This window comes from Oryctolagus cuniculus, chromosome 11, assembly GCF_051225735.1.
Source record: "Oryctolagus cuniculus isolate XC-2025 breed Fujian yellow rabbit chromosome 11, ASM5122573v1, whole genome shotgun sequence".
In the NCBI taxonomy this organism is placed as follows: Eukaryota; Metazoa; Chordata; class Mammalia; order Lagomorpha; family Leporidae; genus Oryctolagus; species Oryctolagus cuniculus.
The window spans coordinates 13,795,376-13,808,084 of record NC_142877.1 but is presented as its reverse complement, the minus strand read 5'-3'; the positions used below and the strand labels follow the sequence as shown (position 1 = coordinate 13,808,084).

Genomic DNA, 12,709 nt, shown 5'->3' with positions numbered 1-12,709 from the left:
ATACAAACCTCTTTTGAAATCATTCATCCAAGTGAGTGCTGATAATTTGAAAAGGACAGAATCCTAAAACACAAAGACATGCATCTAAAAATAATCTCTATCTTTCCACCAGTGCAGAACAGTTCATTCTGTTTATCACACAACAAATTATGTGATTGGGGAGATTAACTCGAATCTCCAAGTTTCTATAGAATACTCCATTTGCTAAGTCTATCTGAAAAGAACAAAACACTCAATTAATTCACGTACACCTAGAAACTAAGTCAATATACTACCAATACACACTGCAATCAGTTATAATGTGATGCTTCTTAGTCTACAGTTTCAGCTAAAGAACAGTAAAACAATGGGAAAAATAATACAGTTAATAACCGGAAAAACCCGGAAGTTCAATGTTAGACTGCCGACTAAACCATTACTTTTCCCCCCTAATTGGTAGCAAACGCTAACAGAATCCAACGCTGATTACTTGAAGTCAGCTCATGGCACACATTCAATCAGGGTAATAAGAGCACCACAACCTGCCCCTGTGGAGCTGGATTAAGACACAAACATCCTCTGCTGGAAAGCGATGACGGTGTAGCAGAGGGGCACGTGTCAACTGCTCCAGCGCGTTGTTCACAGGTGCTCGGTGTCCCCAGGAATGAAGACCGCAGCAGCACTTCTGTCTGCAGGCGCCGGAGCTGCCCTGCAGTGCTGACGTCGGCCAGCAGCGAAGTCCGACTCCACTCACCCTGTGCACCGCCCTCCCGAGCATTCGCTAGATCGCAGCCAGACCTCGAGTGATTTACAGCTGCTCCCAGAAGCCTGAACGTCTTCCTCCATTCCTAATGTCCCTGACACTGGATCCCATCCGTATAGCTTCTTGAACCACAGGACTTTGGAAGACGGCACCATCGGTTGCTTTAGTGAGTGACGGTGTGTTTTCAGCCGTTCTTGCCAGAGGCTCCCCAAGTGAATGAGTTAAATGAATATTGTCTATATATCCTTGACCTTTCTCTTCTAATAGATACTCAACACCCTGTTCAGCTAACGCATCACATCCAGCTCCCGATCTGCCATGGCTGGGTTGCTTGGAGGATTTATTGAATTTGGGAAATTCCTATCAGAAATCACAACATCAGATTCACTTCGAATACCCACGTTCTGGCCCAAAACAAAGGAGCAGTTAGGAAAGCGTTGCCTGGGCGCCGGCCAGGCATGAACACAGGGTTGCCAGTTCTTCAGTTTCCACCAGAGCACTGCACTTGACCCTCTACACCTGTGTAGCGGAGCCGGGCTCTACCCAACTCTCTGGGGGCTAAGTGGGCATAGCGTGGCCAGTTCTGAAGGGACTCTAATCTGGCTTCTGCGCTGCACGTGGCACGGTTCCGTGGGTATAAGGAGTCTGACAGATCCACACCTGTCCAGTTCTCAGAAGATCGTCTGCGTGAGTCTCAGATGGTCTGTCTAAAGCAAAATGATTTCTGTTTCCCAGGTAGTTTCCACCTTCGTATCGACCGTTTGGGACACCAGGATTTGTTGGTTGTGCAGCACTATTTTCAAAATAAAAGCGTTGATAAATCTGCAGTTTGGGGTTACTTTCCCGTGTCTTCCAACCACCGAGTCTGCACATTGCCCTCTAGCGGCGGCTGAGCATCGCTCCGTGTCTCCACCTGCTCGTGCAGGTGTTGACGCGGAAGCCGGACTGCTGCTTGGAAAATCGGCAAGTTTTTAACTTCAAACTCCTCTACAAATTCTTCCTCTCTATGGACGTCTGCAGGTCCTTCCACACTGGTAAAAGTCTTCTTCTCTTGAAAATAGGATTTGTCCACCTTTTCGCGCCAGGAGAGCCGGCCCCAACCGCCCGAACCCCCAGCTGGAAAAGCCAACTCCTGCCCCTTGGCCGGGCCTCCCTCGATTAGCGCCGCGCCCGCTCGAGGCGTCGCCAAGGTCCCGCCACTTCCACGAGCAGGGAGGGCGCAGCCACAGAAAACGAACCCTCTTTCCACCCCTCCCCGCCTGCCCTCCGACCCCCGCCCCAGCTGGAAATGGAATTAAAAGATAAGTTTTGATTCAAAAATTTTTTTGAAAGCCATGAACAAGAGGAGTCTCTCAGGCCGGCTCGACGGCTCACTTGGCTAATCCTCCGCCTGCAGCGCCATCATCCCGGGTTCTAATCACGGTTGGGGCACCGGATTCTGTCCCGGTTGCTCCTCTTCAGTCCAGCTCTCTGCTCTGGCCCGGGGAAGGCAGTGGAGGATGGCCCAAGTGCTTGGGCCCCTGCACCCACATGGGAGACCAGGAGGAAGCACCTGGCTCCTGGCTTCAGATTGGTGCAGCGCACTGGCCTTAGTGGCCTTTTGGGAGGTGAACCAATGGAAAGGAAGACCTTTCTCTCTCTCTCTCACCGTCTAACTCTGCCTGTCAAAAAAAAAAAAAAAAGTCTCTCATCCCAATTCAGAAGTAATGAGAAGGGCTGGCTGTGTGGTGTAGCAGACAGGGTTGCCACCTGTGCCATTGGCATCCCATATGGGCACTGGTTTGAATCCCAGCTGCTCCACTTCCAATCCAGCTCCCTGCTAATGCACCTGGGAAAGACACAAAGGATGGCCCAAGTGCTTGGGCCCCTGCACCCATGTGGGAGACCTGGATGAAGCTCCTGGCTCCTGACTTCAGACTGGCCCAGCTCTGGCTGTTGTGGCCATTTGAAGAGTGAACCAGCAGATGGAAGATCTCTCTGTCCCCCCCCCCCCCCGTGACTCTGCCTTTCAAATAAATAAAATAATCTTAAAAAAAAAAAAAAGAAATGAGAAGCACCCTGTGAGGTGGAATGTGAAGGCCATGCCAAGATGGCCTCTTGCAACAGGCTATGATTGGATGGCTTTGGAAACCACATGACAACAGAGCCTGACTGAGAACAGGTTCTGATTGGATGGCTTCGAAAACCACATGGCAATGGAGACTGACTGGCAACAGGCTGTGATTGGTTAGGGCATAGACCGCCCCTTGACCTGATTGGCTGCCTTGACTATACAAGCTGCTGTACCAACTGAAATAAATGAGTCTGTAGGCTGCTGGCCTCTGGCCTGCTTTCCCCTGACTCCTGGGGTCTGTGCGGTGACTCCACGCCTCTTGCCCCACCACGCTCCTCCTCTCAGAATGAATCCTGTCCACAGGTCAGGTATCAACAAAGCCATATTGCTGGTGCTGTGGGACACAGAAGGGGCAGCCCTATGGGTGATACTGGGGGTAGTGGCACTGAGAGTTGGGCCTCTGGAACTGTGGGATGTGGATGTGACCTTTCCTAGGTCCTGCTGAGTGGGTGTGGATGAAGCTACCCAACAGCTGCAGTCCCGGCACAGGGGGCTCTGAGATTTACCCAGGCCCCACAGGGCTCTGAGGGATCGTGCTGAGGATCGTGTCCTGGTGGGCATGAGCCTGGAGCTTTCTCTTGCTCCAAAGCATCAGAGTCCCAGAGCTGTTGGACATGGTAGTGACCTTCCTCAGTCTCTGTGGGACAAGTGCAGGTGATGCTGTAGGCCTGGGGCAGTGGACTGCAGATAGGGCCTTGCTCAGGTTGCACAGGGTGAGCCCAGGAGTTTAGCACCCACGCACACAGTCCCAGAGCTGCAGAATGTGTGGGGGGTTGGGGGGGCGTTACCTGGATCCCACAGGGGAAGCACCGGTTATGGTGGGGAGTGTGCCCTTGAGTGAGCTCAGTTAATGCTGGGGAATGTGGCACCAACCATCAGGGTCCCAGGGCTGCGGGATGCAGAGGGTAGTTTACCCTGGTCCTGCACGGTGAGCACAGGTTGCAGTGGGGACTATGCACCGGCAAGCACAGGCCTGGTGTGGTGGAATGCAAACAGAGCCTTCCACAGAGCCCATGGGGCCAGTGTGGGTGTCCTTCGGGCTTATACAACCAACAATCACAACTCCAGAGCTAAAGAATGTGGTAGGATCCTTACCAAGCTCCCATGGGGTGAGCGCAGGTCGTGCTGGGGACTGTGCACTAGCAGATGTGGGCCTGTGGCAGTGCAATGCAGGCAGGGCTTCCACAGGTCCCATGGGGCCAGGGTGGCTGTCCCCAAGGCTTAGAGAACCTACACAGTTCCAGAGCTTCAGGGCACAGGGGGTACCTTATTCTGCTCCTGCAGGATGAGAACAAGCTATGTTGGGGCATGTGCACCGGCAGCTGTGGGGTACAGGTAGGGCCTCCCCCAGTTCCCGCAGGGTGAGCACTGGTTACTCTGGGGGGTGTAGCACCAACAACAGCAGTCCCAGGACTGCAGGATGCAGAAGAATCTATCCCCAGTACCATGCAGTATGCAAACTTGATGCTGGCCACCGAGAACCCTGTGCCAAAAGATGACAGCAGGGGGACCTCGTCAGAGCTTGTGTACTGGCCGCGGCCTCTGCTGAGCCCAGGATGAGGTGCAGAGGGGAGGCAGGAGTCAGCAGCTGGTGCCTGGGAATCTGCCCCTGCGGGATGCACACGGGCTTGCTCTGCGCCCTGTGAGGTGCACCAGTTCCAGAGGCTTCCTACAGCAGCTGGGGCTGCCTTCTGGCCTCTAAGACAGAATGGAGTCTAGGAGAGCTGTGGAGCAATGTGAGTTCATTTTTCTGGGGGTGAAACAGCTGCTTGGACTCCAGCCAGCTTTCCAGACGGGCTTTAAAGCCTCCGAGGACCGTTTAACCCTGTAGTTAGGGCGTCGCCGAACTTTCCCACTTACCTTTTCTCAGCAATGAGGCGTCTCCCTCCCTCCCCACCCCACCCCGTCCCGGCCAGGGAGCCAGGACAGAGTGGCAGGTCAGGGAGCCAGGACAGAAGTGGCAGGGTGCCTGTTCCTGGGCCTGGGCTGAGTCTGTGCTGTTGAGGGTGCCTGTCCCTTCTTTACTGGAGTCTCCCCTCAGTCTCCTGGACATGCAGTCCTCCCTTTGTTCCCATTCTTCTTGGATCCTCCTTTAATATTTTGTTCATGACGTTTGTGTCTATTCCTGAGAAACATAGATCTTTTATTTTGCTTATTTATTTATTTGGAAGGCAGTCAGAGGGAGAGAAGGAGAAACAGAGAGAGGTCTTCCATCCACTGCTTTACGCCTCAAATGGCCATTAACAGCCAGAGCTGGGCCAAGTCCAAGCCAGGAACCAGGAGCCAGGAGTTTCTTCCAGGTCTCCCATGTAGGTGCAGGGGCCCAAGGACTCTGACCATCCTCCGCTGCTTTCCCAGGCCATTAGCAGGGACCTGAACCAATGTGCATATGGGATGCCAGCATTGCAGGCAGCAGCTTAACCCTCTGTGTCGCAATGCCAGGCCCTGCTTTTGTCTTCTTATAATGACCTTTTTAAGTTCTGGAGATCAAGTTTATGTTGGCCTCATAAGTAAGTTGAGAATATTCCCTTTTTTATTTTATGGGAGATTTGCTATAAGATTGGTATTATTTCTTCTTTGAATGTTTGGTAAAATTCAATAATGATGCCTCTTGAGCCCAAAGTTGTCCTTGAGAGAATTTTTAAACTGTATTAATTTATTTCATGGATGCATGATTGCTGACATTTTCTATTTCTCCTATGAAATTTTGATGTTCTTATTTTATAGGAATTTACCCATTTCTCTGAATTTTGTATTTTAATTCCTATGTAGTCATAATATTCTCTATTTTCATTGTCTGTAGGGTCTATAGTTATGTTCATTTTTCCTTTGTTTATATTGGCTATTTCTGTCTCCCCTCTTGTTTGCTTAATCACCATAATTTTCCAAATTTTGTTAGTTTGTTCAAAATTTCAACATTGGGTTTTGTTGATCTTCCATGTTGTATGTTTATTTTTATTATTTTTATTCTGACCTAAGTTATTCTCTTCTTACCAATTTTTATTTAATTTAATATAATATTAAATATATATAAATATATATTAAATATAATAATATTTAATTCTTGGGGCCAGCGCTGTGGCGCAGCAGGTTAATGCTCTGGCCTGAAGCACTGGCATCCCATATGGGCGCCAGTTCAAGACCCGGCTGCTCCTCTTCCAATCTGGCTCTCTGCTATGGCCCTGGAAAGCAGTAGAAGATGGCCAAGTCCTTGGGCCCCTGCACCCAAGTGGGAGACCCAGAAGAAACTCCTGGCTCCTGGCTTTGGATTGGCACAGCTCCAGCAGTTGTGGCTGATAGGGGAGTGAACCAGCGGATGGAAGACCTCTCTCTCTCTCTCTCTCTGCTTCTCCTCTCTCTGTGTGACTCTGACTTTCAAATAAATAAATAAATCTTTTAAAAAATTTGCTATTCTTTTTCTCACTTCGGAGATCAAAGGTAAGATGATTGGTTATCAGCATTTGTTCTGTTTAAATACATACACGTTAGGTTAGAAGCCTTTCTGTAGTTTTAGTTGTATCCTATGTTTTGCTATGTTGTATTTTCACTTCAAAATATTTCCCATTGTGATTTCATCTTTAACCTGTGTTTCCTTAGAAGTGTTTGATTTAATTTTTAATCATATAGAACATTTTTCTGAAAGTTCTATTTCATTTATTTCTATCTTAATTACACTGTGTTCAGTTTGACTTAAATCCTTTGATATTTGTTGAGACTTAAAAAATGTTCTGTGTGCATATATCATGTAATAATTTGGTTTGTATATTCCATAATAATTTAGAATTCTTTTTTATATATGTTGATCAGTCACATTGTGTGTGTGTGTGTGTGTGTTGTTCAAACTTCCTATTATCATCTTGGTTTCTGTTTTGTTTTGTCTTCTAATAGCGTCAGTTACTAGGAGAAATGTGTTAAAATCGACTGCTGGTCAGTCCTCCTTCTGATAAGGGCAAGTGAGTCTCCGATTCCGCGATCCTCCCAGGGAAGCCGAAGCCAGGACTCCTGGGGGACTCGAGCCCGGTCTCCTGTCACCTCTGAAGCCCCAGGGGTGGATCACCCGCAGCTCTGAACCGCACAGCCGAGTGCACAGGCTCAGGGTGTTCCTCAGTACACCTGGGGGCAAATGAGAAGTCCTGTCCGCCAGGTGACCCCAGAGGTTTTCCTGCACTGCTTCGTCTTCCAACTGCTCAGCAGGAAACAGTTTGCTGGGTTTGGCCCAAGGCAGCCACCCCCTGCTAGTGCGGGGACCCCGACGACCTGTCCTGTCGCCATCTCAGTCCGTGCACCTCCCCAATGCTTCTCCCCAGCGACTTCCTCCATCAAGTGTGTCTCAAGATAGACCCGTGTCAGGAAACTCAATACCGAGGGCTTCAGGACAGGAGGTCTTTGTTCCCATTTGCTAATTTTAGCATAACAACACACTGAGAGGTCAGAAAGGGAAAGCTGGCAAATCAGAACATGCTAAGGTCATACAGCCTCATACAACGGTCATGATGCAGCCTCATCAGCCGTTCACTGGTTTTTGTCAGGTGACACTCAGATCGGTCAGTTCTTTCCCAGCCCTCAGAATCAGACTAAGCGTTCCTCCTTCTTCCAGAAAGCCTGGAACCCATGGCAACTCCTGCCTGCGTGTGGAAGGCGCTGGCAATAGATTCCACGGTCTCCATGGTCTCCTCTAGTTTTGTCCCTGCTTGTTTGAATCATAAGCGGGCACCCTCTCTTGGGCTGCACAGGTAGATTTAGTGACACCTCCACTCCTGTGAAGTGGCCCTGGCCACACGGTGGGCTCTCTAGAATCCTCTAAAGGTTGCTTATTCTTGGCAGCAGTATTCACGTTCGGATAGATCCTGAGTAACTAAGTAAGTAATGGTAACACTGCACTGTCTGGAAACGGAACTAGGAGGGAAAGGGCACCAGCCTCGCCTTTCAGTGGCTGTGGGGACCCACCAGCCGCAGCCCTGAGCTGCCCCCGAGGACGGGCAACCCAGACGGACCGTGTTTTCTGTAGTCAGGACAACATCCCACCCGTAAGTAGTTTTCCCCAGAGACGTTCGTCAATGATCAGAAACGGGTTGAGTCCAGGAGTCCTGGCTAAGGAATCGCGCCTTTAAACAGTCACACAGCGTGGAATTGAAAACTGGAAGGCAGGGGCTGAGGGCGTGGGCGAAAGTTGGGCTAGGGTTAGAGAGCTGGGACAGCGAAAACTCTGGGACTACAGAAAAAGAAGCCGAGGCCCTGGGCTAGTGCTCAAGCTTGTTTGGCAAGCATGGAGCCGGGGCTGCTAATACAATAGCTCAGGGAGGTGGGGCAGCAGGCGGAGGAGACATGGCCCTGGGCACACTCCCACGCTCCTGGGAGGAAGATGGTCCCACGGCAGGTCATCAGTGCTCTTCCAAGAACTTCCAGGAGTCTCGACTCTCACTGGTGGTTTAAGGCTCAGCACTGGACAGCATGTTGCTCAGTCTGTAGTCCGGCTTCCTTCTGTCGAGAAGGGAGAGGGGGCAGGAGTTCAGAGCCGCATGGTCTGGAGAAATATTTCTTTAAGCATAGCAAATCCTCCCAAACCCTGGGAGTAGAGTTGTTTTGTGGTTTAGGAGATGACCCCACAGGGTGGCTCCCCGAAGAGTCTAAGTCCAGTCAACAGAGACATCCATGTCAGACCTCCTGGGCTCTACCTAGATCCTGTAGGCCTGCACGAGGAAATGGGGCAGGTGCTGTGGCACAGCAGGGTAAAGTCCCAGGCTGCAGCATCCCATATGGGCACTGGCTGCTCCACTTCCGATCCAGGTCCCTGCTAATGTGCTTGGGAAAGCAGTGGAGGATGGCCCAAGTCCCTGGGCCCCTGCACCCATGTGGAAGACACAGAAGAAGCTCCTGGCTCCTGGCTCCTGGCTTCAGGTGGGCTCACTTCTGGCTGTTTCAGTCGTTTAGGGAATGAACCAGCAGGTGGAAGACCTCTCTCTCTCTCTCTCTTTCTCTCTCTCTGTGTGTGTCTACCTCTCTCTGTAACTCTTTCAAATAAATACATGTTTAAAGAAGAGGAGATGGGGCTGGGGCGAAGTCAGCAGGGTCCCCAGACAGGACTGTGTGCCCGAGTTCGGGATGCGCCGTCTCTGGGAGCGCGGGCAGAGGGAAGCTGCTCAGATCCTACCGTTTACTCCAGACGCATGCAGATGTTTCCGCAGAGGGCGGTACAGCAGTAGTGGCCGCTGCGGCACTCCACGGGCAGCTTGCAGAAGGTGCGGCACTGCTGCTCGGTGGGAACCTTCGCACAGGAACTCAGTTTCGGCCTTGATAAAACTGATAGGACCGCGTGAGCACAGGCCCCCGGGAGAAGAGGGCCTCCCGCTGCCATCGGCCCCCTCAGGCCCCCGACTCCCCTTCTCCTCTCCCTGCGCAGCCATCACACAGCCGCCCCGTGGGGTTTAAACCCATGGAACCCGCGTCCAGTTCTCGGAATGAAGATTCTGAGAGGTTTTCTCACCTCCCGCCTGTTTTGCAGGGTGGGAGGAGTTGAGTTCCAGTGCAGGGGAAAAGCCCTGCTCCTGCCCCAGCTCCTCCTCGCCCTGGGCTGGGTCATTTCTTCCAGGGAAGCATCTGTCCTCGGCTCTCTGCCCAGCACCCTCCCATGCCTCCTTCTGCACATTTGGGTCATTTTACACCTGTTGTTGCAAACTTCACTCCAACAAGCATGTACTGTCTTTCTCCTCCCTATGCCCAATGTTCTGAAGCATTCAATTCCTTTACAAAAAACAGAGACAAAAAAAAACAAAATAGCCTGTTTCAAGAAATATCTAGAGGGGCTGGTGCTGTGGCATAGCTGGTAAAGCTGCTGCCTGCAGTGCCAGCATGCCATATGGGTGCCGGTTTGAGTTCCAGGTGCTCCACTTCCGATCCACCTCTCTGCTATGGCCTGGGAAAGCAGTGGAAAATGGCCCAAGTTCTTGGCCCCTGCACCTGCATGGGAGACCCGGAAGAAGCTCCTGGCTTCAGATAGGCACGGCTCCAGCTGTTGTGGCCATTTGGGAAGTGAACCAGCAGATGAAAGACCTCTTTCTCCCTCTCTGCCTCTCCTCTCTCTGTGTAACTCTGACTTTCAAATAAATAAATGCATCTTTTAAAAAAAAAGGAAATAACTAGAACCCCGTTCCCAAATGTGTTCACATTTGCAACTCTTAACTCCTGGTAGCTCGAGCTGGGTACCCTCTGTGCAGGCTCTGAACCCTCGGGGGCTCCTCTCTACCAATTCTCCTGGACAAAGACTCCAGGGGCCACCACAGGCCCCCAAACACGCATCAGCACACGGTGTTGCTCGTATCACCGGGAGACCCTCAAGCTTGAAGACCAAGCATTTACTTTTCTCCAGGCACCCAGCATAAAAGGAGCCAGTGTTTTTGTAGCTGCCAGCCCCTGGGGCCCTATTTGCGACTGCACCAGGGAACGTCTGCTTGTTTTCTACCCACTCTTCGTTCTGAAGCCCAGCCAGGACACTTACTGTAATCTGGAAATTCAATTTCAGGATAAACTCTCTCCTTCCATGTTCCTGACACTGGCAGGGCCGCCAGGCTGAGGAATGTCAGGAACTGCAGGAGGGAGCGCTTCATGGCTGCAGCCTGGGCTGTCAGAGTGGGAGGCTGCCGGGAGACCCAGGATTCCGCCCGACCCAGCAGGGGGTAGAGAAGGGCTCCAGGTGGGGGTTGGGAGGACGCCTGACCAGCCTCTCACTGCCCTGCCTGGTTCTGCCTCCTCCCCTCCTCTCTCCACCACTCCCTGTCTAGGCATTGGCTGCCCATAAAGCAGTTTACTCTCTCATAGCTCCCAAGAGTTTCTCATTGCAGAAATGAGTTCCTTACAACTTTTTAATTTTTTATTTCAGGCGTTCGACAACAGAAAAGCAGTAACGTATTAGTCACTCATTATCTACAGAGAACTTCTGTTCATAATTTGATATACATTCTCCCAGTCTACTGTAGCTGCATGTACAGCATCTATATTTATATCTACTCTTCACCCATTTGCAATCCATATCTTGTGTTGCTCTTTTCATCAAATTGGCATCAGATTCTATGTGATGCTCCTAATGCTCTTCATTTAATCAGATTATTTCAGAAATAACTATTTTTGAGGCAGGCGTTTGGCCTGGTAGATAAAGCATCACTATAGCAGAGTGCCTGGGTTCAAGCCCTGGCTCCGCTCCCGAGTCTCCCACTCCTCGCTTCCTGTTGATGCACACCCTAGGAGGCATCGGGTGCTGGACCAAGTATTTAGGTCCCTGCCAACTATAGAGGAAACCTAGATTGGGTTCCAGCTCTCAGCTGCAGCCAGACCCAGTCCTGGCTGTTGCAGGCATTTGGGGAGTGAACCAGAATGAAAACACTTTCTCTCTCTCTCTATTTCTCTCTCTCTCTTTCTCTCCTCCCTGAATGTCTCTCCAATTGATCAATTAGTTAATTACTTAATAATGTATTTTCTTTTTCTTTTTTTTTTTTTAAAGGCAGAGTGGACAGTGAGAGAGAGACAGAGAGAAAGGTCTTCCTTTTGCCGTTGATTCAGCCTGCAATGGCTGCTGCAGCTGGTGCGCTGCGGCCTGCGCATCGCGCCGATCCGAAACCAGGAGCCAGGTGCTTCTCCTGGTCTCCCATGCGGGTGCAGGGCCCAAGTACTTGGGCCATCCTCCACTGCACTCCCGGGCCACAGCAGAGAGCTGGACTGGAAGAGGGGCAACCGGGACAGAATCCGGCGCCCTGACCGGGACTAGAACCCGGTATGCCGGCACCACAAGGCGGAGGATTAGCCTAGTGAGCCGCGGCGCTGGCCAATAATGTATTTTCTATATGATACTTTTAGGGCCAATGCCACCTATTTTCCTTACGTCCTGTGATGCATGAGCGGTTGAAGTCAGTAGTGGATTCTCACAAAGTGACACTCCTGTAGACATCAGCCAGATTAAGAAAGAGAAGTACCACATGACCTCCTCTCTCCCTATCCCTCAAAAAAAAAGGAAAGAGCATTCTGAAGTTTACCATCGTAAATTAAATTGTCTGTGTTGAACTTTGTAAATGGCATAATGCAGGGTATCTAATGCAGGGTGTCTGGCTTCTTTATCTCAACATCATCTTTAGGGAGTCTGTCCATATTGTGGATATTGGCCATTCAGTGTTGTTACTATAGAATGTTCCATTGATTTAATGTAACAGAATATTTTATCCAGGGCATTTTTTTTTTTTTTTTGGACAAGGAGAGTTAGACAGTGAGAGAGAGAGAGAGAGAGAGAGAGAGAGAGAGAGAGAAAGATCTTCCTTCCGTTGGTTCACCCCACAAATGGCCACTAAGGCCCGTGCGCTATGCCAATCTGAAGCCAGGAGCCAGGTGCTTCTTCCTGGTCTCCCATGCAGGTGCAGGGCCCTAGCACTTGGGCCATCCTCCACTGCCTTCCCGGGCCACAGCAGAGAGCTGGACTGCAAGAGGAGCAACCGGGACAGAATCCGGCGCCGCAACCAGAACCTGGGGTGCTGGTGTCGCAGGCAGAGGATTAGCCTAGTGAGCCATGCACCGGCCCGGGGCACTTTTGATAGGTATTTGGATTGTTTCCAAAATGGAGTCTGAGGAATGAGAGTTAAAGTGAACTGTTCTATGTCAGCCGTTCTGGGCTGTGTTCTAAGATTGGAATCTGCTTTTTCCCGGTGACTAATGAAGCTGGGCATCCTCTTGTCTTTTATTGAAGATTTTCGTTTTACAAATTACCTGTTCAATTTTTCCCCCATTTTCACTTTTCTACTCTTTTTCTATTTTTTGGTAAGTATTCCTTACATATTCTGGGTATGAGTCTCCTGAGCAATACACATATTGCAAAT

The 12,709-nt window shown here is 50.5% G+C and overlaps 1 protein-coding gene across 1 annotated transcript; it reads right to left on the bottom strand.

The window, feature by feature from the left end:
* Positions 1-280: 280 nt before the first annotated feature.
* LOC127491182 (E3 ubiquitin-protein ligase XIAP) lies at positions 281-10,459 on the bottom strand. Its single transcript, XM_089309027.1, is given in 12 exon segments — positions 281-587; positions 590-768; positions 770-826; positions 828-1,047; positions 1,050-1,238; positions 1,241-1,402; positions 1,405-1,554; positions 1,557-1,715; positions 1,718-1,814; positions 4,301-4,338; positions 9,051-9,155; positions 10,351-10,459. Coding segments are annotated over 12 exon segments (1,512 nt in total). The 3' UTR covers positions 281-540.
* Positions 10,460-12,709: the final 2,250 nt, after the last annotated feature.